Raw genomic sequence first — 27,961 nt, 5'->3', positions numbered from 1 at the left:
CAAACTTTTGAAAAACAGTGTAGGCTACATTTAATTGCAACTCAAACCACGGAGAAATTGGCTTACATCTGAAAATAGAACAGTTAGTCTTTTGGAATTCAAAATATATAAATGGCTACTAAATAAGCATTGTTTTGTGTTCATGCTACATTTGAATGTATTTCTGAATAACGTTGTTGAACAACATGTTAGTCGTAATAGTCACTTGGTTTGTGTGAGGCATCGTTGCACTACGGCAGCATGTTTATATTGTCTTCTATTCGTTTGTCCCGCCAGTTGCTCATATTGGCCTTGTAGCGGCGCGCGAGAGCACGAGTAGACGAGAGGGTGCCCGCGCACGCGCTATTATTGTTTTGACTGAAAATGCCGTCGGTTTCGAAAACGGCGGCGAGCGCTTCTCCTCAAACCGAGAAACCAACCCACTATACGTAAGTAAAGCAAACGTTAAATGGATGAAAATACGTCTCTGCGGACCGTGATGACTCTTCGATATTCGACTGTCGGATTTTTGTTTGTAGCGCGTGCTGTTTCCTCTCCCTCTGTGCTTTTTAAAATGGTGCTTTTCCTTTTGTAAATTCTTCCAAATGCGCGCGGCTCTCACGTATCAATGTTAGTGAAATCAACAATCTCATCCGCTCTAAACATGGCGTTGCTTTCTGTATCGAAGCTTTAGTCTAGCTATGCATTTTTAAAATTTAAGAAAGTGCTCTTCGCTTATTTGTTCAAAGGCTGCTTGTTTGAATGCTTGAAGACATGTACATTGCTCAGCAGCGAGACGAACGAGTCGAGACGCTCGCTAGATGTAGCTAGCAGGCTGGTTTGTTAGCTGCATCCGCCTCCTTCTTCGGCCCGTGTTTCTTACGCTACGTTATTTTCCCGCCGTACGCACCGTTGGCTTGAATGGAGCGTACGGCGAAGATTTTACGTAACTCTGAACGCTACTCGCGGAGTACTTGGCGTAAGCTTCTAATGTTGTAGTGGAGAGCCTCAATAAAGGCTACAGTTGATGCACTGAATTTTTTTAAAGCATAAAACCCATTCCGTTCCCATTTAGATATAAATGGGAACACATAAAACGAAGATTGTATGTTTACAGTTGCCGATAAGGGGGTTAATCACGTAAAATATTTACTTGGGGCTAGTTTTTGTTGTGGAATGGTCGCGTATAAGAACTACGCAGTGCAAACAGCCAACACAACTCCAAACTTTGAACGAAGTTGGTCATTAACTTACTGCGTCTGTCAATACTGATTTATTTACACCAGGTTAAGAGTATTTGGCTCGGAGGTGGTTGATTAAATAAAGCTTTTGACCGTGCCTTTTTCATTTTATTTCTAGATATTTGAAGGAGTTCAGGACCGAGCAGTGTCCACTGTTTTTGCAGCACAAATGCACACAGCACAGACCCTTTACGTGTTTCCACTGGCATTTTCTAAATCAGCGAAGACGGAGACCCATACGAAGAAGAGAAGGGACTTTTAATTATAGCCCAGATGTGTATTGCACGAAGTATGATGAAACAACAGGAATATGTCCCGATGGAGACGAGTAAGTAACTGTTTTCTTTCATTTACACTGCAGCTTGAAGTCATTGTAGTCATGTTTTCGCGCCAGTGCACATTGTACTCATGTTTATGTTGCATGGGCAATGTTACTTTTTGTGCTGTTGGGTTGGGTTGTTGTAGTGTTATTTTTTGACTCGTTTCATTGTTCAGTGTAGCACACGCCCTCTTAAAACATGTCATTTAGCAGACTGATGTCTAGTAAATCCACTGTTTACTCTGTTAATGTTTTACTCCCAGGTGTATATCGGAGATTGGCTATTAGATATATCGCTTTCTAGTCTTTTGCTGGTGTCGTGTTTCGCTCGATTTGTGTGTATTTCTCGAGTTTCACTTCCTCTTTTGACTTATGGCTCGTTTCCCTGTGTGTGTTTGTGTGTGGATTGGGTTTGGAAATGAAGGACTGAATGCTGATGGTGTTTGTTGCCTTCCTTCCTTGTGTTCTTCGCTCAGGGAGCCTAAAGACACGCCCCCTGTTCTCTGTCTTATGATTGGCTCTCCCGTGCACGTACACTTTTCTCTTTGGCTCACTGTTACAATGTTCACGAGCCCTCGCTTGATTAAAACTTGTGCTTATATTGCAAGTTATAGTTATATAATAACGCCGTCATGTCTAATCATGTCCCAGCTATATTTTGTTCTCTAACAATTCGTTTGACAACAATCAATGAAAACACTGTGCTCATGATAGAAGTTTCAGTGCTTTATTGCTCTTATTACCAAAGGTTATTTAAATGCGTACTGTGTTTTTGTGTTGTTGAGCTTCTGTTAGTTTAGTATTCATTAAATTGTATAGACACAGGTAATTTTGCTGGAATTGTGCAATGCTGGCTCTGTAAATGGATCTGATAATTACTGTAGTAGTGTCCACATTACTCTACTGTTCGTCAGGCGTCATATGTGGATTCTTTATTCTTGAGTTTTCCCCATAAGATTGATTTGGAGATCTAACCAAAAACAATGGCATTGGCAACTGTTGTATGATATTTCTGATCTCACTGAGAGATTGACATGGTATCCTGTGAGAAATCTCTGTCAGCATTTTGAATGTAAATGCATAATAGCTGCAATAAAAAAAGTTTTTACTAATGATTACCCTAATCATTGTATGATTAGTTTGTATTGTTGATTCACAATATATGGGTTGACTAGATAATGTAGATTATCTGACAATATGATAAATAATATTATTGTTCAACATGTAGTTGTAGATGCTTGTTTCAGTGTATTTTATATTATTTTACACCTGTTTATTAATAGAGGGCCCACATATATTATATGATTTTTCTCATCTCATTCACTTTAAAATGTGTATTTCATTCCTTACATAACAATGTAATGAATGATGTGTAGAAAAATTGCATTTTAACATTTATATGACATTTACCAAAGCTGTTTATTTTAGTTGGACAAAATTAACTTATTTTCTTTACTTACACCTTAACTGAAGGATACTGGTTTAATATTATTGTTTTTATTATAATATAACTCTTATAAAAAATGGTTTGTCCTACGTCTCTGCTGAATCTCCGCGACAATTTATGTCTCACAGTTTTAGTATAGATCACACGTTCATTCATTCATCCATTAGCAGCCGTCCTATGATGACATCATTGCTGTTGCCATAGTTACTGTTGCTACCTGAACAAGATGCAGTTGCTATATTTGAGAAGATTATTGGGTGTGTAGCATTTTCATTATAAATCTGCTCTCTTCCACAGAGCTGTTTGATCGTCACAGCCCTGTTTTCTGTGTGCCTTAAATCCTCTCTTAAAAAATAAACAAAAAACTATGTCTTATAAATGCTATGTCTTATAAAAACTATGTTTCTTTTAAATCTTGTCATTTGCATTGTATGTTGTAATTTATCAGCAGTATGCACTATTCTTATTGCATTCAGTTTCAATCTATTTTAAATATACGTTTTTAAACTAAAAAAGTGCAGTCAGCTGAAAATGAATTTAGTTGCTGTTATTATTAGACTCTTGTGCTGTGCTGACAACACCAAGCATGCACTATAATATTTCATCATTTCACAGAGGCATTACTCTCCTTTACACTATGTATGTGTCTGCCATTGTATCTTGCGAAATAACTTCCAGCCGGGAAGAATTTCACAAGTGTTTGACTGTTTTAAAGTTGTGAAAACTCAGCATTTGCAGTGACATCGATGCTTGTTACCCTTGATGTCTTTTTATGCCTTTTTTATTTAATTTACATGCTATGTTTAACAGTACATTAAGGCCAAAACTTTACCAGTATATTTGTTGATGTATTTCAACATATGTTTGCAGGTGTGCTTCATTTATTTACTCTTATCGATTTTATTTTGTTTCTGAAAATAATACATTAAGTACTATTTTGTGTATTTTGCTAGTAACAGAATGAGTTCTTGAACAGCAATGTTGATGATCCATTTGAGCGTAAGTTATGTTGTCTGTTTATATATCTGTCACTCAGTCATTTTGTGATTTATTTTAATAGATGTCAGGAAGGTAAGTACAGCTCCAACTTCCAATTTAATAATTATTTTGTGACAAAATGCAATATCTTTTTTTCTACTATTTTCTGTTGCTTCGGGCAATGACACGAGCCTCATGCAGTATTTCGAAATAAAGCATACCAAGAGAGCACTCATTAGAAACGAGTTTTACTGTTGTTGTTATTTTACATTTAGTTTTAGTGCTTTGCATTACTTACGCTTTCACTTTAAATTCACAGAGTAACACACTGACCTGTACATGTTTGTGAAAAATGTATTTATATTAAGTGAAAGTGTCAAAAATATATTCCTTTCATTGAGCATGTTTACTGATGAGCAACACTGGTGCTTTTCTCTTAACAGTTGCCCATACTTACACCGGACCACCGGGGACACAGAGCGCAAGTACCATTTACGCTACTACAAGACCGGCACCTGCATCCATGAGACAGATGCTCGCGGACATTGTGTGAAGAACGGCCTCCACTGCGCCTTCGCTCATGGACCACACGACCTTCGGCCACCCGTTTATGATATCAGGTAGCATATTTTCCCTTATAAGCATTTTTAGCTGAGAGGCTGTCAATTTAACACGTTAAATTAATGTAATTAATAAAATAATATGCAAATGATCGTGCTCCCAACCCATACATTAATGTGGCATATTCCTAGAGTCAACTTTTATTTTGATGGGTTGCCTTGAATACCTTTAAATTGACACTGGTTTTACTCAAATGAAATGGTAAAATGTTTGTGAAGTGACTCAGAACAGTTCTGGTGATGTTGTTTATGTATTTATGTCCTCATTGAGACGGCAGATGCTGAAATTACTGTAAGCGTCCTGCGTTTCAGTCTATGAAGTAAACAAACCCGCATGTCTCTGCCATTCATTCATTCATTCACACAGAGACGCGCAGAACATGCAGGTTTCAAATTTTAAACAACTTTCGCTGCTTAACATTTACAGATACTGGTCCATATGGAGATTTTGAATAATTTATGCTAAATTTGACAAATTCCATGACTGTCCATATTAAAATGTTAGTTTCATTTTCATGACTGGATTTTGACATTCTGTCCACGTTTTCTGCTTTGCAGGAATCAAGAACCGGGTAGACTTGCTTGTGCCGGTATTTGGTAATGCGATATATTACAGTAATGAATATGCAGTATATTGTTATCGTGGGCGCTTATAAGTACCGCAAATAATTATATATTACAAATTATTCAGAAATTGAAATTCATTTTAAGAAAACTATTCCAGTCAACTGGTCAAAATGCACAACACCGCTGTATGCTGCTTGAAAGACGGGTGCTCTGATGTAAACAAGCACACATGTTAAATCACACATACTGAGAGCAGACAGCCCAAAACGAGTGACCCTCTATTTACTAAATTTATTAAAGTGTACAAAGACATTTATTATATTATAATGCTTAAATTAATATGAACACATGTAATGTTATTGTTTGAATGTTTTTTTTTTTTTTTAATTAAAGCTGCAGTAGGTAACTTTTGTAAAAATATATTTTTTACATATTTGTTAAACCTGTCATTATGTCCTGACAGTAGAATATGAGACAGATAATCTGTGAAAAAAATCAAGCTCCTCTGGCTCCTCCCAGTGTTCCTATTGCCATTTGCAGAAATACATTCGCTCCCGTTAAGAAACAACCAATCACAGCTGCGGTCTGTAACTTTGTTTGTGTTCAAAATGTAGAAAAATTTATATAATAAGCGAGTACACCATGAATACACTTTCCAAACCATGTTTTTAGCTTGTCCTGAATCATTAGGGTGCACCAATATAAGTGTTTATATTCGGACTATTTTAGATTGCTTCGGGGGTACCGCGGCGGAGTAACCCAGTACCTTTGTGATTCTTCATAGACATAAACAGAGAGAAGTAGTTCCGGCTACGATGTTCTTCCGCAAGACACAAGCAGTTCTGTTTATTAACCGCTAGAGCGTCAAAAGTTCCCTAACGCAGCTTTAACGGAACTGAATAAATTGAACTGATTAATTGGATTTTTGGTTTCAATGGATTCAAGTAGAAAGCAGTTATTTTAAACTATAATAATATTTCACATAATTGCGGTTTTTTAATGTATTTTTGGACAATAATTCTAGCTGACTATATAATAGACTTCTTAAAAAAATTATTAAATGATTACTGAATGGTTGTGCAGTTACAATATTTAATAATTTAATGTCAATAATAATGTTTGCGTTCCTTAGAGTCAAATGGAAAGCTTATACTAAAGTGCAGTTGAGGGAAAAGGAAGCTCTTTGGCTTGTGGCACTCAAATTCCTGTTTTTCAATGGTGGGGGAAATTGTGCCAGGATTCCCAACCCCCAACTAGTATAAAAGCTGTGAGTCCCAAAATAGCAGCAGTTTGCGTTAGACATTGTTTTGTTATGACAATTGCTTTCAGTTGCGAAAAGCTTTTGTCGCTGCACGAGTTTTCAGCTGATTAACACCGTAAGTGTTAACATATGTATTGAGTTCATAAGAGAGCAGTCCGAGTGCTTATTAGAGGGTGCTTAACCTCATTTCAATATATACAGTATTTGTTGTTTTACTAATGACATAAATTACACCTGCACTGACGAGCAGTCTGCACAACATAGCCACGAACGGTTTGATTCTGACCTGGAAATGTGGCTTTCCAGTGATTAAATATGAAGAAATATGCCATTTCAGCAGTTGCCTAGCAACGTGTATGTGAAAATTGCTACTACATCAAGGGCGGCCTTGGTTTTTTTTTTTTTATACATTTACCGTCGTTGGTGTTGGTCCTGTTGAATGGGTGGGCTGACTTGCATAATTCTGGTCACAGAGAGATCCAGGCACAGGAAGCTCTGCAGAACGGCCAGTTGGGATCGGGGGAGGGAATTCCTGACCTGCAGCCGGGTGTGCTGGCCAGCCAGGCCATGATTGAGAAGACCCTGAATGAGGACCCACGCTGGCAAGGTACAACAAAACCTTTCCACACAAATGCAAGCCCAGTATAACAGAAATAAAATGAGGTTAATCAGTGACTTCAGTAGTAACAGTCACAAAAACGACAGGTCAACTAATCTTAAATTTCTGTTCCCCATTTCTGCAGACACTAATTTTGTTTTGGCCAACTATAAAACTGAGCAGTGCACCAAGCCTCCACGTCTATGCAGGCAGGGCTATGCCTGTCCCCATTATCACAACAGCAGAGATAGAAGAAGAAATCCCAGAAAGTTCAAATACAGGTGAGATGGAGACACTTCTGTTCGAGATTCTCTTTGAATACTTTTGGGAGTAGAAGTCAAGTTATTTGGGAATATTTAATATTTCTAGATTTTGTTGTGCTTATTATTTGTTATTTTGGTTGGTCATATTTAAGAATAAAAAAAGTTTAATTTAAGTGTCTCACTTTTATTTTTATTTTTTATTAAAACTCAATCCCCCTTGGATGTGTTGGCAGGTCGACGCCCTGCCCGAGTGTAAAGCATGGCGATGAATGGGGCGAACCCTCCAAGTGTGAGAGTGGGGACAGCTGTCAGTACTGCCACTCTCGCACCGAACAGCAGTTCCACCCAGAGGTGAGACCGCCGCACCTACGCTGAACTTGCGTCATTAACTTATCATTTATTATATTTACATTATTTTTATCATCTCACCAACTTCTGTCTTTGTTACAAGATTTACAAATCGACAAAATGCAACGACATGAGGCAAACTGGATACTGCCCGAGGGGTCCATTCTGTGCTTTTGCACATGTGGAAAGTAAGCATGTTTATAATGATCGTTGAAGTGAAATACCTGCAGTGCAGTAATTTCATAGAGGTCTCGTGATAGATCAAAATAAAACCGAAAGCACAATATGACTTCTCAAAATCACAAAGGCTGTGATTCAGTTAAATATGTTCAGTATTCGATAATATTCAATTAAATACACATGCTGTTCTTTTTCAAGCGAGCAGCTCAAGATCCGATGTTTTAAGTGTCTCACAGCAGCTTGATTCACGGTAAATGCTGCTCATTACAAACTCATCTCTGCATCTGCTATGAGTTTGCTTCACTTGTAACGTGTATTTGGGAACACAACATGAACCAACCATCTTCCCAAACTTGTAATGAGAAGGAAGCACTTATAAACTTGATGTTATCAACAAAAGAGAAGCTCCCTGCGGTTCTCTGCAAAAATAAAACCTGGGTGGTTTCATATTTGAAAATGAAGAAAATAGTAAAATAGTTTAATGGTAAGGAAATTTAGCAGTTTTTACAGTTTTACTGTAAAATAATGTAATAATAAATATTTTTTAAAAACAGTTTTTAAGTGATATTGCAATTGTTCCTTCTTTATTAAGTGTATAACACCCCTGGTGTTAACTATGCATGTCATGAAATGTCTCTGTTATCAAATATGTGTAAGAAAATGTGTGTGTGTGTGTGTGTGTGTATGAAGGAATTCCTTCCACAGAGGAGACTATGAGCACGCTGCTCACAGCAATGCAGTCAGGTTCTCAGTCCAAGCTGGGCTCTCTGCAATATCCAGAGTGTCCAGTCAGCGAGTGGAGCAGCAACATGAATTCCATCACCAGCAGCGCCAGTAACAACGGCCAGACAGCACACGTATGTTTGCATTCCCCCTCACACACTTGTCTTGCATCTGTCTTACATCTGTGGTAGAGAAATGTGCTTAGGAAGGAGTAGATTGTTTCGTTGTTAGAGCTGCTCTTTTTCTTTTCATTTCAGCAGTTTCATTTATCGACTTTGGTTTGCTTTTCATTCTTTTCTGCTCATTGCAGTCTGTGTTGAAAAGGAGACTAACTCAAATTCAAATCAGGCGTTTGTACTCAAATGCAAATTTGACCTGATTGAGCTATTTTTCTATTACTGTGTGACAAATCCTCACACATTTGGATCTACCTATTATCAACAATGAAAAGTCACCTATTTGGCTCCAAAACCACGTTTTAAGCTCATTTGTACTTTTTTTCTTCAGGTATCATGCTCTAATAGTCCAACTGTTACACCAGGCTCAGGAAGTTCTTTGTCCCCAATTGGACCCATCAGCAGGCCAAAATGCTTTACTAATGGTAGCTTTTGTTCAGAGTCCACCACGTCCAGTGTTTCCTCTCCAACGTCTAGCTATCCCAGAGCTCCGGGTTTTGAACGGGAGGATCAGGTACACATGGCCATTTTCTCTAGCCCTTACTAAAGGGACCTCCTGCAGGACTGCAGGCATGACACACACTGCAAGCTTTCCCTTTCTTTGCCCTTGGGTCATTTCATTTGTTTCCATCACTTTTCGCTTCGCTTTGGTTTGTTGCCAAATGAAAATAGTTATCTTCAGTTGTCAATATTCAGTTGTTGTTGTTGTTGAAAAGCTTCACTTAGCAACACTGACTTCGCAGATATTAATAAAATGGCATTGAAATATATTACACATTAACTTTTTTAATTTATCTATGCTAAGCTCTAAAATGATTGCAATCTTGTAGAGATCGGAGAACAAAACCCAGAGGCCACATGACCATGTTGTGGTAACCATAAAATAAAAACAAAGCACGCTGTAATGTTATACTGTCAACAAACAACTTTTTTTTTTCTTTCCTGAGCAGGTAGAAATTCTCTTCATAATAACACCCCTGGTTGCCTTAACAAACATCAGTTCACATGATAGGATGCATTCTCTGATTTCAGGCAAAGAACCAGAAGAGCCAGTCTGGGGAAAATAATCAAAGGTTAATGGATCAAGACAAACAGGTAAAGCAACCTGAACGGTTTTTTTTTTTTTTTGCATGTTGTTGTCTGTAAGGTATGAAATAAACAACAACAACAACAACAAAAAAAATTTATTAACTGAGAAAACAAAACAAAAAAATAGAAAGAAATGCTACCTTGACCGCTAACTGAAATAAATAAATGAAAGGGTGCTTTCACACTTGGTTCAGTTGCATGGTCAGAACCCAAGTTCAATTGCCCCCCTTGTCTGTGCAGTCAGTCAAGCGTCCCTATCTAAACAAGCCAAAACTTAATCGGTGACAAATAATATTACAAATATAATATATGTATATATTACAAATATTATACACCCTATATAAACATTTATTTTAGTTTCTCTCTGTCCACAACCCATCCTTCAAATGTGACCTTATTCAGAACAGAACAGGAATTAATGATACAAGTAAAAAGCAAACATAAATTATAGTGGCACTCATTATAAACAAACGGTTTTATACATGTCAAGCTAAACATTACGTAAAGTGAAACTGAAACTACTGGGGAGAGGGAAATGTGCTGTTCTAACAAAGTTGGGCTTACGTACCTCTCTCATTCAGCACAAAGCCAAATGTGTGCACTTTGTGCATATTTTGTGTACTTCACATTTATTGCATTATATTAGTCGCTTTGGAATATAACTTATATTTTGGAAAACGGTGTACTCACATTGTTGAACCTGGAAAAAAGGGGCGTCTATGGGGCGTCTTATTTGGCCATATGGCACATCTTTTCCTTTTTCTCTTATTTATTGTGGACCCTATTCTTTTACGTTGATGTCCCTTTGCTTCCTTTCCCAGGCTCATAGCAATGTGTTCTCAGTGGTGAACCCATTAACATCCAGCATAACATCAAGCATCACGTCCAGCTTGGCCTCAAGCATCGGATCTGACAGATCGTCACCCACCACTTTATCAACCATGAATGCAAAAGCCACACCTTTCTATCCAGGCAGCAATACTGTGGAGTCAGTAATAGGTAAGCCCTTTGCAGCACTCTTTCATCTTAGAGCTTTTCAGCCAAACACTACCGACTCAGCCCAGATTAGACAGTGCAGTTAAATGCAGAGTTTAGTGAAGTTGAAGCTGTATTTGTGGCAGTGCATTAGCCATAAGTCAGAGAGTCCACTAAAACTCACCAGCAGCAGTGACTCAGCTGCATAGAGATAAATGGATACTAAGTCCACCCATTTAGATGTTTGCCTTTGCATTAATTTAAGTAAAAAAAAAAAAGACTATTGCCCAAAAGCAGCGTTTGATGTATGGTTATTATAGACTGTGAGTGTATATATAAATTGAAATTAATTATGTTGCAGGATGAATAACTGAATTATCAAGTTTTTCATCATAAGATTTTCTATTGAAGTTTAACAAAACCTCATTAAGAACTGTTTGTAATATTGTCTCTTTAAGAAGCTTGTGTTTTGTATACATGCCTCAAAGATATTGAATCGCACACTACTTTTCTTGCTCTCAGGATCTGCACTTGACCTGAATTTTAGTGACATCAATGTTGCCTCCCTTGACAAAGAGCTAGAGGACCAAGACAGCAATGGCCTTGGCTTACCAAGTAAGACTTTATAGTTGTAGTTGTTACTTTTGTGTTCTCTTGTACTAGGTATAGGATGCAGTTAATGTTCAAGCATTATTTTTATTTTTTTAAACATAGGTCAGAGGTTATTAGGAGGCTCTGCTCCTGTCAATATTCCTGGCTCTCTAGCTCGGTCTTCTTCTGTGCATTCCTCATCGTCTCTATCTGCGTCCCCGCTCAGCTCTCTGTCTCAATCCCTGTCCCAGTCTCTCCTCACTGGAATGGCCTCCCAGCAGAGCCAGCCACAAGCACCACCTGTTAAAACCGAGCACGGCCTTCTGGGAACAACCACATCTACGCAGAACTCCTTAGGTGAGAATTGCTTTCCCAAACTTGACATCACAGTTGCAGTTTTATGAATATTTGGGTTAATGTTATAATGTTTTGGCTTAGGTCTGAATGGCGGAGCAGGGGGAATATGGGACTTCATGAGTGGCAGCTTCTCTCCCAGCCCGTCTCCTGTGTTCAGCAGCCTTACTTCCAGCACGGTCGGCTCCAGCAGTGCAGACATCGGCCGGCTCCTCCGAGAACTGGATGAAGCCAAGCGTAAGATAAAGCAATGGGAGGAGGCCTGGCACCAAGTCAAACAGGTCAGATGTGCTTGCTTGCTTTCATGGGCCTCACAAGAGTGATGTGATGCTTACAAAAAATGCTTTTGTCAAGTAGCCATTTAGTTTGTCCTCTAGGTCATTTCTGAGAGATTCAGGTCTAGTTTCATTGTAGAAAACAGAGGCTGACACTGCTTAACTTTGCTTATTGAAGCTGTTATCTTAGAGGGACACTTTAAGCTGTAGAGCACTGTGGTGATCCCCCTGGTTCCCTCAGAAAGAAACAAATAGGATTTTTTGATTGTCTGTTGGGTTATTGCGGAAATTAAGCTCTGTGGCCAGCACAAGTTTGATTCTTACACTTTCTTCATCATTCATAATCAACTTTTATTAATTTTGGAACCTCAATAGAATCTCCAGAAGCTTACTGTAGACCATAAATTAACTTCACCAGAGTTGCATGACTTTAACATTACCACCAGTTTTCAACTAGCTTCTGAATGTATAAAAAAAAAAAAAAGATGCATCATCCCTGCAGTACTATTGTTCTTTAGCTTTGAAGCTTAAAAAATGCCCAGGTGGTGTAGAATCAGTTTAGTTATCATCAGTCTTATTAAAACGCATCTCTCACAGGCCTGTGAAGCGTGGCAGAAAGATGCGCACGAAGCGAAGGAGCAAGCTAAATCGGCAGAGGCGGAGCGGCAGCTAGCGGAGCAGAAGCGGGAGGACACCGAGCGCAAGCTGAAGGAACTGCAGGTAGACTTTGACATTTTGTGTCGCTCATCCAACACGCCTCTCCTGCGCAGCTACGGCGAGCTGGACCAGCTCCCCCTGCCAAAGCTCCGCTCCATCCAGAGCCAGCTGCGCAATGACCTAGACCTCATAGACGGGGTAAGAAGATCCAGGTCCCAACACGCATACGTCAACATGTCACATTTACACACACTCTAAGTAGACCGGCGCACTCTTCTCATCAAATAGACAAGCATGGCTTACAGGGGAGGAGTAGCCAATGTGGTTTAACATCCACACGAGTCAGTCGGTCATGCATGACGCACTGCATTGAATCTGTCAAAAGTGTGACTGATGTCAACTCTTCTTTTTCTCAACACAGGTAATATATCAGCTTCAGTCAAAGAAATGTATAGTTTGCCAAAAGCATGATCGTTCCATTGTCCTGCAGCCTTGCCAACATTATGTACTTTGTCAGAACTGTGCGTCTAGTAAAATGGAAATGTCCTTACTGTAAGACGAAAATATTGAAGTGGTGATGTACAGCTATCCAAGGTACTATTTAATGATTTAGCCCTTTGAAGAACTACTAATACATATTATTATAATTATTATTATTATGCTTACAGTTTCTAAATAGCATTTTTTTGTCTCTGTGTTTCAGTATTTCATAAAGTGATTCAATTGATTAGTTTTATTAAATCTAATAAGTGGTTTTTGACTGATACAAATCAAGTACTTAAATGCAATACCTGTTTTGTACAAGCTAGGTTATCCATTTTCATTAAGCATTTAACTATTCCCCCTTGGTTATTGCTGTTGGCATTTATAGTCGATTGGCCCTGATTTGACTGTTAGCAACAAAATCATCGGCCCAACGCAATTATTGCTACTAGCTGTGTGAAGAGGATTCGTTTCTTGATAAGCACTTTGTTGACTTGGAAAATTGTCTGAGGGTATTTTTTTTTTCCCATTAGAAAATTTTGCTTTAAGCTGCTTTGTAGTCATTTTGTATTATTTTCTTAGATTTATATTTTTTCCCAAATATGTATGAAGCTTTTGTGTGTACTGTGAAACATAATAGAATATTTCATTTTTCTAACTGTTAAATCATGGTATAGTGTATATATCTTGTTAGTTTTCATATAAAATAGTACTAGATAGTAGTTATTAGTTTCATTGTTACTTAAATTTTTCAAAAATCAAATAAGTGCAAACTTTGAATGCATTTTAGGCATAACCAGCAGCTGTAATATCAGTAAGGCACATACTGTATGCTAAGACATTTAGTAAATGGATTTCTCCATCTTATAGTGACTATTTAGATACATTATGTAGTTGTTAGATGAGCACATGTGTGCTGAAGTCCTTGTTTGTTTTTTGGACTTTAGCCTTTCAGATATGTTAGAACATATATCTGATTCCTGGCCACTCCCTCTTAAGTGCCTTGCCTTACAAACATCTGTGAAGAGTTTAGGATTGTAGTAGAAAAACCCATAGCGTGCGCAAATTTCTTCAAAGTGTGTATTTTTCAGTAGTACCATATTATCGGAGCATTTAGCGGACCAATTCAGTACTAAAGTATTTCCGAGAGACTTCACCCTGGTCGGTGCCTGAGCTCTGAGGTTCAGCTGAAAAATCAATTCTTTTCCATAAATAACGATGGTGCTTTTTGGGTGCAGCTTCATTATCCTTAGAAGTGTCGAATCATCCTTGATTTAAATGTGTAGGGATATTCAAATCAGGAAACACGTGCGTTTCTTTGGTTACAAAAACGAAACTGGCTTAGTACATTTCTGTTTATTGAAATGTGTAGAATCGTCGAGCTCTGTAGAGTTTACCGACAGAAATCATTGGTGTTTTTCGTATCCAAATTCGACAGTGTAATGTGCTTAGGTAATCTATTTGAAATGACCTGCTACTGTGTTATCTGAAACTTTTTTTTTTTTTCTTGTTCCTTTCATATTTACAGCAACGAGTTTGTGCGGTAAATTGTCAGGTACATACTACATAAAGGTGCATAAAGTTTAACCGGGATTACCAGTTTACTTCAAAAGGGATGGTTATTGAGGATCTCGTATTTGATTTCAGCTTCACGAGGCAGAGACTCTTTCTTGTATTCGTATCTTAATCCACAAGGTCTGTATGTAGCTGATGTTCTTGACATTTGGACTGATTTGTCACTGCATGTGTCGGTGTGTAACTTCTGTTAACCAGCTGAAGCTCTTAATCACACTGCCAAATCTGTTTGTGTTGAGCAGATGTATCCAGTTGTTGGTTCGGCATCTGAGTGTTTTTGTGCTGTGCTTTAAAAGCATTGACTTTGTGCTAATCTTTTCTAGTCTGATTAGGGGAGATGTTTTTTCTTTCCGGTGACATAGATAGGTTGAAATGGTTCAAAACAGCTCGGGGTATTGTGATGTTTCCGACACTGAAGTGTTCAAGAGCTTTGCGGACATGTCACTTTATTGAGGGATTAGTTGCATTGTTTGGTTACTGGACCACAACGTAGGGTTTTGTAGAATTCTAAAATGCGGTTGAAATCTTTGACATTTCGCACAACGTTTATTTCTCAAATAAAGAGTTCTATCGAATCAAATGTGGACTTTACTTAAATGAACCAAAGTGGTTTTATAGTTTAAGCTCGATTCAAAGTTCAATTGAAGTGGTGTACAATTACTATATCAGTTTTTAAATGTTTAATTTGACAGGACAACTATGCCAACTGCTTTTCCTGACAATATTAATGGACTGAATGCCCATTTTTGTAGTTTCTACCAAAGACCTTTAGTATTCTTTGTTCTCTCTTCAACTGCATTTTCTTTTTAACATTCTGAGGAAATAAGTTAGAAATATGACCAAATCCAGTACTTTTTTTTTATATATACACATAATGTGCATTCAAAAAATCCTAATGAATCACAAATCTTTATGAACTGAATATAAAGATTTTTTGTTTTTTTAATTTCTCAGTGAAAACGGTAACATAGAAATGGCTGTTGTCTACAGTGAAGGAATGTCATAGTAATGAATGGATATTTGTGTTAATATTCTTAAGTGGCCATATGGATTAGTGCTTATTTGAAGTATATATTATTTCTTTTTATACTACTAGTACTTATTCGTAAAATTCTGAAATCGGTTTTGAAACATTAGTTGTTGTGCACTACATGTATGCTGTCAGGAATATAAAAGAGTACTCGGCCCGTAAGGTGCTTTCTTTCGTTTCCATTTGACTGGCGTTTGTTTGTTTAGTAGGGATTCTTAAGAATTTGGATATGAAAGAAGAAATCTTCTAACTTATTTTTTATTTTATTATTAATACTTTTTTTTACCTTGAAGTTTATTATTGTATTGTCAAATGTTGTCTACCATGACGGTGTAGAACATGTTTGATTGTGATGTAAAGTGGCTCCCTTGTTCTTGCTAGTTCAAATGGCTGAGACAGACAGTGGGTTACATTTATGAAAATTGTTCAAGTATCTACATTTCCTAGCCTTAAACCTCACTTTTTGGTCTAGTTATGTTTTCCAGTTATAGTAATGAATAAGAAAATAAATATTTTCTTTTTTTAATTTAAAAGTAAAAAAAGAAAAACATTTACAATCAGTCATTCTGCTTGAAAACATGAAGTCTTGTAAGGATCGAGTCTCTTTTGAACAAATGTGTGCCTTTAATAAAAACACATTGAAAGTATTTTTGATTGAACAAATGGATAATTCCAGTTTCGAAAATGAGCCGAGTTTTAGTGCCTTGGGATACTTTAATTTGTATTTCTCAATGCACGAGAGTCCCGTCTTAGACTTTTTACAGACCAGTGTATTAAAATATGACCTAACTACTCTGCCATGCCTTTGAACAATTTAAGTTTGAGTAATATGTGATTTATTCAGATAAAGAACCATTTATTGATGTTGGAAAGTCAGCATGATGATGCATGTACACAGTTTCTGCTGTCAGAGTAACAGTTCAGGTGTTTTACAACGGTATTCTTTACCAAGGGTGTGTTAAAAGTAGCAGCTCATCTGAACCGTTCATGAAGTATGTCAAAATTAAAGTGGAATTGTTATTAAAAACAAGTTATTTTGGGCTTCCAACTGATTTTCTGTCAATTGTTTGCCTAACAATGATTTTCTGTACAAAACCCCCCTGTCTGCATCAGCCATTTTAATACCAACTGTAATCTTTAACAAAAATGACCATTTAATGTTGACGTAAGACCAGGCATCTGTAATTAAAGAAGCACCAAGGAATCTTTTGTTTAGCAATGTATAAAATAATGTATTGGAAATTTACCATAATGCTCTGCAGTGGAAATAATCATTTTTCTTTCTTTATGCATTCTTGTGGATTTTTCTTTTATTCATTTCTTTGTTTTTCTAATTTTGTTCTCTGTCATAAATGTGATTTATTGAACCTAAGGATTTATGCAATCTTGTATATACATATTACATTTGAAACTGGTTAAATTTAGCGAACTAGCCAGGAGGAAAATACCTATTACAATAGTACAATTTTGTAAGCGGATAATAATAATAGTAATAATAATAATAAAAGCCAGAATTTTTGGAACCACTGGTCCCTATAATTAATGTTACGGTTAATCGAACATTAAATCCCTGAATATTGAATGTACCATTCAAATTAGATATAAAATGGGTCACTGGAATAGCATAGAGAACAGTTCATCTATAATGATGTAGCACTAGTTTTGTTAAATGCGACACATAACGAATAAATTTATTAAGTTAAACACAATTGCAGTTTATGTATTTATCCATGTAACATTTTGATGGGAATATGAGATGTATTTTTCTCAGGGTTTTACAGGAGAACTGTAGAATAGAGCGAGAGGTCCAATTTTCAAAGGAAACTGCAACTCACAGATTTATTAGCTCAAAAGTCAAAATGAGGAAATCGTTTATATTGAATGGAAGAAACATATCCCTTATTTTGGTACAGTATACATCAATATATAGAACAGCTTATATTCTAATCAGTGTTGAAATACTATACAATTTGCTGTCAATATAATACTTTGTGTATGTGTTGTCAACACAAGACCTTAAACCATTTACTGGGAGTTCTGTGTTTAAGTTATGGAGGCTTCTTTATGAAATAGTTGTACGTTTTGATGGTGTGTAAGGCCAGAGAGGTTGTTCTTCACTAGAATTACTTAAGATGGTATTATTTATAATGCATAATCTTTCTCTTGTAGTGTATCATTTAAAATTGTTAACACTTGTCTACACTACAGCAGTTATGCAATGGTTTACAGAATCCATGGAATTATTTTTGTCATCTTGGGAATTAAATAATTTTTGATCTTTAACCTGCCTCCAGTGTTTTCTAGTCTTCTTTTCATCATGTACTTATAAATCATCAGTTACAGAGTAGACTAAAACAGGAATTCAGTATGATTATTCTTGAATTAATATGCTACTTTGCAACACTACACTGTTTTTGTGCACTAGTAAGATTATTACAGTCTTTTAATTTCAGTATAAAAGTATGCCAGTAATGTCTGTGATCATATTCATGTGAAAATAGAAAAAGCTACATATTTAGCTCTAGGTACCTATTATGGAATAACTCCTGGTTATAGTGGTGCTACGCGGGGATGACTGTCAGTACAGAGATCATCAAACAGGTAACACAGCAATTTCTTTGCCTGCAGATACAGAAAATAAGGTACACTTCTTATTATTACAATTAAGTTTCCTTATTGGCATTGATGGTGGTTCAATAAAAAACCTTTAACATCCATGAAAACTTTATCACACAAAAATGAAATGTTCTTTAAATTATTAAAATGATCTCTGAAACTCTAAAAACTGTTTTCTTTGGTGAACCAAAATGTTTCTAGGGCATCGTAGCGAAACGCTATTTTGCAACCTTTATTTTTAAGATAAATGTTACTGTAGACTCACCCCACTTTCAGAGTTTGGGTAAAGAAGTTTCATTGTAACTCTCTTAAAGTCGGGTCTCTCCCTGCAAATGCTACACAAGAAGAAAAAACAATAGAGTTACATATTCATTACATATGGTTTGTGCTATAGGCTGCTGTAACCTTTTACTAATGTTTCAGCTCGTCTTGTACCTCTGGAGAATGATGTTGAAACATGTGATGGCATTGTCTGCTTGCAAAGCAATGATAAGACAGGGCCCCTCACATAGAAGTGCTTCACCAGCAGAAGACCTCAGTAACTCGCGCATGTGCTGCCTTTGTTTCTCATCTGGTGTGCAGAGCCTTCCAGCCACCAGGTGGCAGCCTGTCCTAAGCAGCCGCTGCAGTAGCTCTGAGTACAGAGGAGGCTGATTCTGCCGCAGGAGGTTGGATGGTATCAGCAGGCAGGTGGTCTGACAAAGAGCACCGCAGACCAAAGGACCTACTGGCACCAAAATACAAATAAATAACAACGGTTCCCATCCTCATTACAGAGGTCAATCGCAGCTAGTAAAACATCCAACATGACCGTTTATGTTTTTGTCATTGGCTCAGTTTTGTGCTGTGTTGATAGAGAAGGCTGAGGAAGTGGAAGAATGACTTGCCTTGACTGAATCCTGAAGAAAATGTGTCTTTGTCGGCGGTTCTAAGGCTGTGCAGCTGTTCACGATCCATACTAGCTTCCGGATCTGAATGCAAGCAGGATATCTGAAATAAAACAGAAGATGTGTTTAACCATAATACCAAACAACATATTTTAGGGAGAAGAAAGACGGGTAACAATACCTGCTCATGTCTCATAACTGAAGTTTCGTTGCAGCACACACCGTCTGGAAATACCAGTTTTATATCTTCTACAGCCTTTCGATAAGACGGAGATCCTGTACAAGAACGTACACATAATGTCAGTGAGTTTTTGCAAGTTTTTTGACATTTGATTATTTTTGTCCGAGTGCTGACCATAGATGAAATTGTGCAGCCTGTCAACGCCATACTGGGCCCTCCATAGAGTCTGATCTATGGTACGGGCTTCAACGGGATCCTCAGGGCCCATCAGCTCCAGCAGCCTCTTTACTGCATTCACTCTCAGTAAACCCAAAGCTAGCGAGGGGCCCGATACCAAGTACTTCAACTCCAGTTCCTCAAGGGGATCCTGGGTTATTGAATATGCATAAGACAAATGGTTTCTTATATACACTCAAGCTATATTTTTAGTAAAGGAAAATAAAATGTGCCCCTGTAGTGTATTTAATAAAAAAATAAAAAGTGTAGTGTACTTAATTAAAAAAAATATAATATATATATATATTCAGTTGATTATAAAACTGATGAAATAAAATAAAAAAAACACTTAAATGTACTTAAGAGTGCACTAACTAAACTTTAAAAAAATCAATTTTGTAATGTCAAATTAAGACTTTAAAGAAAATTAAAAACCTTGTGTTAATAATATTTTGTCATGCTTTAAAGAAGTACACTTATTTGGATGTACAAGAGTTTGCAAATTGACATTTTAGTTTACCATAAATATTTGTCAATAATAATTCTAACTATGAAGTCCTACTCAAGTAGGTCAAAAATTACTATACAATTAAGCTAATTTGTCTTATTTGCACTATAACACATTTTCACTTAATTGCAATTAACATGAATGAAGTGTCCAAAAACATTACAGTCAGTTTGCGTTTATTTATATTATTCCATAATAAGTACTCTTTTTAAAAGTATCCTAAAATGTATGCATCCTGAGAATGTGATGATTTGTTCTTTTTTATGATATACTTAAACAGAGGAGGACAGAATGACCTGTTGCTCTGGTGGATGTGTCAGTGCATTTGCCATGCTTGAGTCCAGCAGAAGCACACGCAAGCCCACTAGAGTATATCCGTTCTGTTTGATAACAGTGAGAATTCTACCAAAGCGATGTCTCCAGGCTCCAGGCTTAAACAGAGCTAAAGTCAAAAGTGTCTCTGGGCCTGTAGAGTTCAGAGGGAGGAAGCTGAGAGAAAAGGCCATGAAAGACAGCTCCGAAAAGAACATGTTCTGAGAAGATATCACTTACCCACTGTCATGTAACTGTAAAGCGACTGACTTCTGAGACCTGAGGGTTGTCAGAGATTGACAATCAGTTCCCAGAGTGCATAGCAGGAAAAACATATTTGGGCTTGTTTCTTTACATACCTGGGTTGTCAATGTGATGAGGTGGTAAGAATTTCAATGACGGACGACTGGTGTGATCTGAAGATGAAAGGATTTTGAATTAAGCAAACCGCTTTTGACACAAAAGTAAAAAGATCATCCTTATATAAAACTGGTATTATCTACTTTAATCCTCACCAGGGACCAATTCTGCCTCAGAGAAGAAGAGGCAGCTCTGTCTGAAAGCTGTCTCAGGTGTGGGGGACATCAATACATTCAGGTTTCCTGGGTAATTTTGTGGTAAAAGTCTACGTAGGGTGACGAATGCCCTCACCCTCCTCAAACCCAAAACCAGGGCAGGAGTGGATGTCAAGCTCTGCACACTGCTCTGCCACTCTTTTTCTCCAATCTCAAATGGGCTCAACTCTTGCGCCTGCTGCTGAGATAGCTTTGGCTCCCACTTTAGTGCCAGCAACTCAAATCCCTCTTGTCCTGTTTATACAAGGCAAGGTAGATTTGGTTCAATAACTTGAAATGATTTACTCAATCAAGTATACAGGTACATTTAGTTTTAGGAATGCTCCAATCCTACTCCCGAAAGGCCACATTCCTGAAGATTTAATCTCCAATACACCTAACTGATTGTTTCTAGATATCCCAAAGACCCTGATTAGTTAATTCAAAGTTTAACTGCTGGAAGCTGTCACTCCAGCAGCAGCATTGTACATTAGGTAGATGTCATGTACCTGCTGAATCTCCACTGAGAACCTTCTGAAGAAAGTCCATTTTTTTCTCCACAATGTTTTGACCAGTTAGTGTAAGAATCACCAACTGCTCTGCGTCTGGACAAGAGGGATATGTGTGTCTGGACAAGACCATGTGGCTACACTCCGGCACTGTCCACATGAGCCCACCTGTAGAACATCATATAAATGTCAAAAATGCTCAGATGGTATCTGGACAAATGAAAATGCTAAGTAATGTATATACCCAGAGTATTGTGGTGGTTTTTAGAGTAGGGTACAGTGTGAAAGCAGACATGTGGACCCAGAACATCTGTGAATCTTGAACGGATCGATCCAATAAGGCCTCGTGCAGCAAGCTCATTCATCAAACCTTCACCAGCAAAGACACATGATGCTTAATGCTTGGAGAAGCTTCACATACTGTAAATTGCTGGCGTAATGTATGCTATCCGAAAGGTCTACCTATCGGCAGTCTGGAACAGTGTCTAACTGCACTCTCTCTCCTCATGAGCAGCACCAGGCAATGAGAGGACAGCTCAACCTGTTCTCCAGCCAGAAACACTGTGGGAGCTTGACAGAATGCTGCTACCTAAAGGAGACAGACAGCATTTCCAGACAAATCCAATCAGCATCAATGTCATGTAGTGTCCCACTCTCAGTTTCAGTATATCTCTGTACATGTACAGGCTCACTGCTGGGTTTATGCACCTGCTTTGCGTTGAGTCCCAGAGATTGAGCTTGTTTCCTGGAGATCTGTGCTCTTTGAAGTCCCAATAGACTGAAGCCTGTTTTAGCACATGCAGATAGTATATAGCCGTAACAGCGTGGTCCAACCACAGGAGACACAATGAGAAATATATCCGCTGTAAGGGGGCAAAGAGGTAGAAAGTTTTGACTTATTAGGTGTTAGGCACTTTTAAAATAACATAGCTTTTATTCTTTAGTCACCTTTCACAGTGGCACATAAACTTGCTGGAGAAGAGGTCAGAACATGGGAACATCTGACTCCTTTATCACCAGAGTCCTGGATCCTGTTAACAAAGTCAGCAGTTAGTTCAATTGAGTAGTTCACCAAAAAAGTCAGAATTTACTCGTGTTGTTCCAAACTTGTATGACCTTTTTCTTTTTGAAATAATAATAAAATTAAATTAATCTTCTGAAGCAAGATGATCACTTTTGGATGATGGAATTTAAATTTAAACCTATATTTGAGTCATCTGTTGATTAATGTTTTGATTTGAGTGTGAATAAAGGCTTACATTTAAATCTGTTCAACAAATAAAATGACTTTGTCATTTCAAAAGGCTTAAAACATACCTGTTTAATTTTATGGATTATTTCATACTTGTTTGGCTCCCATTAACTTACATTATATATATATATATATATATATATATATATACTGTATATACACATATATACAGCTGAAAGGTTCTTTGGATGTTTTCTTGTATTTTGTATTTGAAGACAGTCATACAAGTTTGGAATGATAGTGAGTAAACAATGACCAAAATATGGGAATTATTACAATATATAAGAATACTAACGTTGACAGGCTGTTTTTTGCTATTCTACCACCAAACCACAAGCAGAGCCCCAGATGCACAAGACTGGCAAGACGGGGTGAGTAGAGCAGGAGCTGGTCTTGACTGTGACCATACAGGGCGTTGATAGATGCTGGATCTGTCCGCCTTGCCAGCTGGGAGTCTGATGGCCCTGTGATCTCCTGCCACACTGAGTTAGCGTGAGGACCCCGGAAAGCCATGATGAGCACTGGCTGATGAGAATGTTCCCCTTCATGCATAACTGACTTGCTGACTAGAAGATAGAATATGTATTAACCCATGCAATTTGTATATGTAATTATGGTGGGAGTGTATATGTACCAGCAAAGTTTGTCAGGAGTTCTTGGGGCGGATAGAGGAAGCGGATACCACATACATCTAGACTTGATCTCCACATAAGCTCAAGTGTGTGATGCATTGCCAGTGGGTTAAGAAACAGTGCCCTGCCTATCAGAACAAGTGCTGTCTGAAAAAAAAAAACACCATAAACTGAGAAACTTTTCATTGAAAGTAGGGCTGCTTGATAAATCACATCATTAATGCGCATCGTGTCAGTAAAGCCGGTTCTGTAATCAGCAGTAAATCACCATCACCTGCATGCTTTAACATGGAGCAGCATTAACTACCGGTACACAGAGCTGTACCGGTAGCTGTACATGCACAAAATATGATTTATAGTGCAGCCCTAAATGAAAGATATAAAGGCATTTACAAAAGACTCTTTCACCTCAGTATGACACTCTTGAGTAATTGTGGCTTCTGTGCTTTGACATTTTTGATCTTCTGTTTCCAGAGTTTGCCAGTAGAAACTTGGGATCATACTAAAGACATTTTCAACAGCCTGAAACAAAGTGCTTTAAAGATTTAGATAAAAATGTTTCAATTACAGTAAACATAATGGATGCATAAATCATAAGACCTCTCGGTTTGGGTTGACAGAGATGAAGCAGTCCAGATAGGATGAGGGCAAGTTGACATGTGTAGGATAAGCCTGTTCCTCCAGCAAATGATTAAGCTGAGGTACCCAGAAGGCAACAGTCTTCAATGGCGTCTGAGCAAAGAACTTGCAAACTCGTCTATAAAACATGCTCTCGTCGCTTTGCACCTTCTTCATCTATGAGCAAAAATATTCCAATATAAACTTAAATATAAGTCCATTAACTCTATATATATAAAAGGTTTTTTATTTTATTTTTAATTTTCTGTACTTTTTAGTAAGAAATCTGCTAAGTCCACTTTGCCTATTAGCTGAAAGGATTATTAAATTAGCCAAATATTCAAAAAAACAAATATTTTAAGGAAAATGTGTAGAACTGACCCTGGAATTTCTACAGCCAGTTCGACAGTCCTCGAGAGACATGGCACAGATGTACAAGGCAAAGCCATCTTCCTTGTAAAGCTGCTGCAGGCCAGCCACCCAGAAAGGGGCATCAAGCTTACCTTTTCTCCCACATGTTTTTGGATCAGTCTATTACAAGTACGTATAACAAAAAGATGATATGTAGCATAAAATGTCAAATATTTTTCCCTACCAAAGATGAATGCATTTCTGTACAAAACAACAGACATACCAAAGACATGAACCATGCCATGAGTGCATTGTAAACATGTGACTTGCTCAAGGCTGAATCCGTTGTCTGTGTTTTTCTCTGCGTTCTTCCAGCCACCACCCCAGGACTGGATAAGGACACAGTCAGCAGCAAACACTCCTTCATCTGTAGATCTGGAGGTAGAGTGCTCACCGAAGGAAGGTAGGATGCTTCCTAAGGGAGGTTAGTACAGCAGTTTTACTTTAAATATGAGAACAGCGTTCAAATTATTACTTTTTTATTTCATAGATAAACAGCTATATAACTCACAGGCTCATAAAGAATATCGGTCCTCTCAGCAGCTTCCTGACAGTTATTATTAAGATATTCAGGTCTGAATGCTTGCAAGAACTTTAGATCGTTCTGCCATCTGATTTTTTGACTGTGTTGCTCTCTGTATGCACAGTCATATAATTACTACATAAGGTTATGCATGTTCCTCTGAGTGAAGAAACTGTAGGTGTATTTTGTACCTTTGCTTGTTTCGAGCAGCTGGAATGTGAGAAGATGGAGTACTCTGTTTATGTTGGTCATGTTTCACAGTAGGAGAGCAGACATTGAACTGCTGAATGCCAGGTTCACTGCAGCTAGTTTCTGAATCATGGTTTTCCTTTATCCTTTTCCCTGAAGAGTTTGTCTGCTTATCCCCAGCAAAATCTTGTGGATTTTTCCAGCTCCCAGACATCACTAAAATACTTTCTTCTGACTGTCTCTTGTTTTGGATTAATAAACTCTTCCCAGAAAATTCTCTAGAAATGAAAAATAAATGCATTATATATTTCAAAGGAGAGTATATTTCATCAGCCAAATGTATTATTTCGATTTTTTTTTTTTTTTTTAGATTATTGAATTTGTAATGTATTAGAACAAGGTTCTCTGCATATATTTTCAGTAATATTTTATGTTAGGGTAGATAACGTTTATGTGATATTAGATATGTATGTGAGATTTGACCTTTTCTGTCCATTTGCTCTTGCATTAGTGTTAGAGGTCTTCTTAGTGGAGATCTTTTTCTTGTCCGGGTTTGCCGGATTTACGACACTGTTACTCTGGCTAATGACTGATTGTTTTGTTTGAAATGCAGTGTTGCGCAAATCCATATATATGGTTGGAGAATCTTGATTGTGTTGTAATTGTGCTGAGGTCCCTTTAACGTCCGTTTCATTCATCAGTCGTCCAGTACATCTGGGAAGAGCCACAAACACTTTTAACTTGCAGTACAGTAATCTGTAAAAAATGTAATATATACAATACCATTCAAAAGTTTGTGGTTTGAAAGTTATTTTATATATTTAAAAAAAAAAAGGTTCTTATGCTCACCAAGGCTGCATTTATTTGATCAAAAATACAATAAAAAAAGCAATATTGTGAAATATTATTGCAATTTAAACTATTATTTTTGAATGTTTTAAAATGTGATTTATTCCTGTGATGCAACGCTGAATTTTGAACATCATTACTCCAGTCAGTGGCACATGAGCCTTCAAAAATCATTCTAATTGCTGATTTGATGCTCGAAATATTTCTTATAATGATCAATGTTAAAAAAAATGTTGTGCTACTTTTCTGGAAACTGTAATACATTTTTAAGGATTCTTTGATGAATAAAAATTGCAGAAGAACAGCATTTATTTGAAACACTGTATATATCTTTACTGTCACTTTTGATCATGAAAAAATAAAAATAAAACACAGACTGAACCCAAACTTTTGAATGTAATCTAAATGTAATGTCATGTAATTTACTGTAACAGAAATGGTATAACATGACTGTACCCGAGGGATGATTCTTGTATATTATGAGTTTTCGTAGATGAAAAATGTGTCTTTATTTCCATCTCATTTACTTTCTTCTCACAAAAAGCAATCAGCTGCTTCATTAAATCATTTTCGTTCATTTCACTGTCATTGCCTGTAACAAACAAATGATATCCACTTATGTTCATCTGAAATGTATGCAGCCTGAATGAATACAACAGTGCCTGTGATCCAACCTCTGTGTGTATCGGATTGAATTGGTTTGACAAGAGGTTTGTGTTGCTGTAGCGTCTGAAGGACTTGGTCAAGATCCCAGGTATCAAGAGGCTGTTGAGATAAGTCGTCACATGGTTTTACTGAATAGACCTAGTCTAAAGATTTTATTAAACACAACCTAACTCACTGTCAGTGATAAAACAGGACAGAACTTAGTCTCTATCCAATCAGTCTTGTTTGCTTTTTGTTGCAAAGGCACATTGTGTTCTGTTTTATGTGGCACTTTTTCATTCAGCGATTCTTCTGTTTCATGACCCACAGGATTAGAGTCACATTTTTGGCTGTCATCAGTCCAGGAAGTAAATGGCTGTGATGCAGATTTAAGTAATGTTAGATGCTAAAACATTGTGATCTAAGAAATTATTTAAGATGGAAAACTCACTCTCTCACACACACACACACACACACAAACCTTGACTTTTGGACACTCCAGGTTCATGCTGCTTCCTTTAGGCAAGTGAGTCACTTGTTGCTTTAGAAGGTTATCTCCTTCATTGTCTGTCTGTAGTGTGAAATGTGAAGTTCAGCTGTGTTTATTTCAGTTCGTCAGTGAGTTTTAAGAGAATAACTCACCTGGACCTCACTGACTAGGTCAAAAATAGTTATTACAATTATAAACACTGTTAATATAACAATTTGAAGGAGTATCAACTTACTGATGATAGGTCAGAGTCAAGGGATGGTATCTTTGATATAATATCGTCTAGATGCAAATTCCTCTGCATTTCTGAATGTATTTGGCAGGTGCGTATTTTTCCTCTCAAAATACTGTAGTGAACAGCAGTTGCATGTTGACGTTATGCAGCCGTTCAAACCCACCGAGCAAAACTGTAGTTGTCATGACGACGGCACGCGCTGCTGACACGCTTTGTTGACGCGCTTTGTTAATTGTATTTTTTTTTTTCATGTTTTGGCTCGAAAATTTGCGAATCGCGTACTTGCTCTTGATTTATTATCATTTCTATTTTTATTGTTATTATTATTTAAAACGAACAAGTATTGTTTTTTATGGAAAAAAATCAGGATTTGTTACTTTTAAAGGTATTTAAAACTTAAAGTGAAATAAGCATCAATGTTTGTGTGAAAATTACATTTAAAAACAAGACTGTTTCTAATGATTGTTGTTATTGATTTTCTACTGCCCCTTGTAATAAAGATTACCAATATGAAGGAAACAACATTGTGCAAATAGCGTAAGATGAAATATGATGCGTGATGTGTGATGTGTGACATAAAAAAAACATAAATACCACTTGTGATA

General features: G+C 37.3%; 2 protein-coding genes across 4 annotated transcripts; one reads left to right on the top strand and one right to left on the bottom strand.

Annotated features, from left to right (window-relative positions):
- Positions 1-301: 301 nt before the first annotated feature.
- LOC113049675 (putative E3 ubiquitin-protein ligase UNKL) lies at positions 302-18,012 on the top strand. 3 transcript variants are annotated; one of them, XM_026212229.1, is made up of 16 exons: positions 302-428; positions 1,339-1,548; positions 4,408-4,584; positions 6,886-7,019; positions 7,156-7,291; positions 7,507-7,624; positions 7,725-7,809; positions 8,492-8,658; positions 9,032-9,214; positions 9,733-9,795; positions 10,611-10,788; positions 11,287-11,379; positions 11,479-11,712; positions 11,794-11,990; positions 12,582-12,839; positions 13,063-18,012. In XM_026212229.1, the coding sequence occupies exons 1-16, from the start codon at positions 364-366 to the stop codon at positions 13,195-13,197; spliced, it is 2,433 nt and encodes an 810-aa protein (XP_026068014.1). In that variant the 5' UTR covers positions 302-363; the 3' UTR covers positions 13,198-18,012. The 3 variants fall into 3 exon arrangements, with proteins under 3 accessions (XP_026068014.1, XP_026068023.1, XP_026068031.1); XM_026212238.1 differs by lacking the exon at positions 9,032-9,214; XM_026212246.1 differs by lacking the exons at positions 302-428; positions 1,339-1,548; positions 4,408-4,584; ... (5 more) ...; positions 9,032-9,214; positions 9,733-9,795 and having other exon boundaries at positions 10,651-10,788; positions 11,607-11,712.
- A 126-nt stretch (positions 18,013-18,138) lies between these two features.
- LOC113049670 (uncharacterized) lies at positions 18,139-27,570 on the bottom strand. Its single transcript, XM_026212217.1, has 29 exons — positions 27,357-27,570; positions 27,113-27,202; positions 26,828-27,007; positions 26,661-26,751; positions 26,443-26,578; positions 25,621-25,851; positions 25,140-25,415; positions 24,937-25,060; positions 24,649-24,840; positions 24,396-24,545; positions 23,997-24,191; positions 23,805-23,918; positions 23,399-23,543; positions 23,060-23,330; positions 22,461-22,543; positions 22,221-22,375; positions 21,975-22,101; positions 21,757-21,882; positions 21,513-21,680; positions 20,965-21,258; positions 20,809-20,865; positions 20,690-20,728; positions 20,434-20,603; positions 19,588-19,780; positions 19,414-19,508; positions 19,233-19,335; positions 18,781-19,069; positions 18,611-18,680; positions 18,139-18,351 (listed from the first exon to the last, which is right to left on the bottom strand). Exons 1-29 carry the CDS (start codon positions 27,423-27,425, stop codon positions 18,280-18,282), a joined length of 4,305 nt encoding a protein of 1,434 aa, XP_026068002.1. The 5' UTR covers positions 27,426-27,570; the 3' UTR covers positions 18,139-18,279.
- Between the last annotated feature and the right edge of the window lie 391 nt (positions 27,571-27,961).

Source organism: Carassius auratus, chromosome 3 (assembly GCF_003368295.1).
Source record: "Carassius auratus strain Wakin chromosome 3, ASM336829v1, whole genome shotgun sequence".
In the NCBI taxonomy this organism is placed as follows: domain Eukaryota; kingdom Metazoa; phylum Chordata; class Actinopteri; order Cypriniformes; family Cyprinidae; genus Carassius; species Carassius auratus.
The sequence above is the reverse complement of the archived record's forward strand: the minus strand, read 5'-3'. Positions and strand labels throughout refer to the sequence as shown.

Excerpts from the sequence above, each read along its gene's own strand:
- LOC113049675 (XM_026212229.1), top strand. The coding sequence starts at position 364 with ATGCCGTCGGTTTCGAAAACGGCGGCGAGCGCTTCTCCTCAAACCGAG. Across the intron at positions 429-1,338 it reads GAGAAACCAACCCACTATAC|ATATTTGAAGGAGTTCAGGA; the intron begins GTAAGTAAAGCA and ends TTTTATTTCTAG. Across the intron at positions 7,625-7,724 it reads AACAGCAGTTCCACCCAGAG|ATTTACAAATCGACAAAATG; the intron begins GTGAGACCGCCG and ends CTTTGTTACAAG.
- LOC113049670 (XM_026212217.1), bottom strand. The coding sequence starts at position 27,425 with ATGCAGAGGAATTTGCATCTAGACGATATTATATCAAAGATACCATCC. Across the intron at positions 22,102-22,220 it reads TGGGACTCAACGCAAAGCAG|GTAGCAGCATTCTGTCAAGC; the intron begins GTGCATAAACCC and ends TGTCTCCTTTAG. Across the intron at positions 21,259-21,512 it reads TCTCAGTGGAGATTCAGCAG|GACAAGAGGGATTTGAGTTG; the intron begins GTACATGACATC and ends TTGTATAAACAG.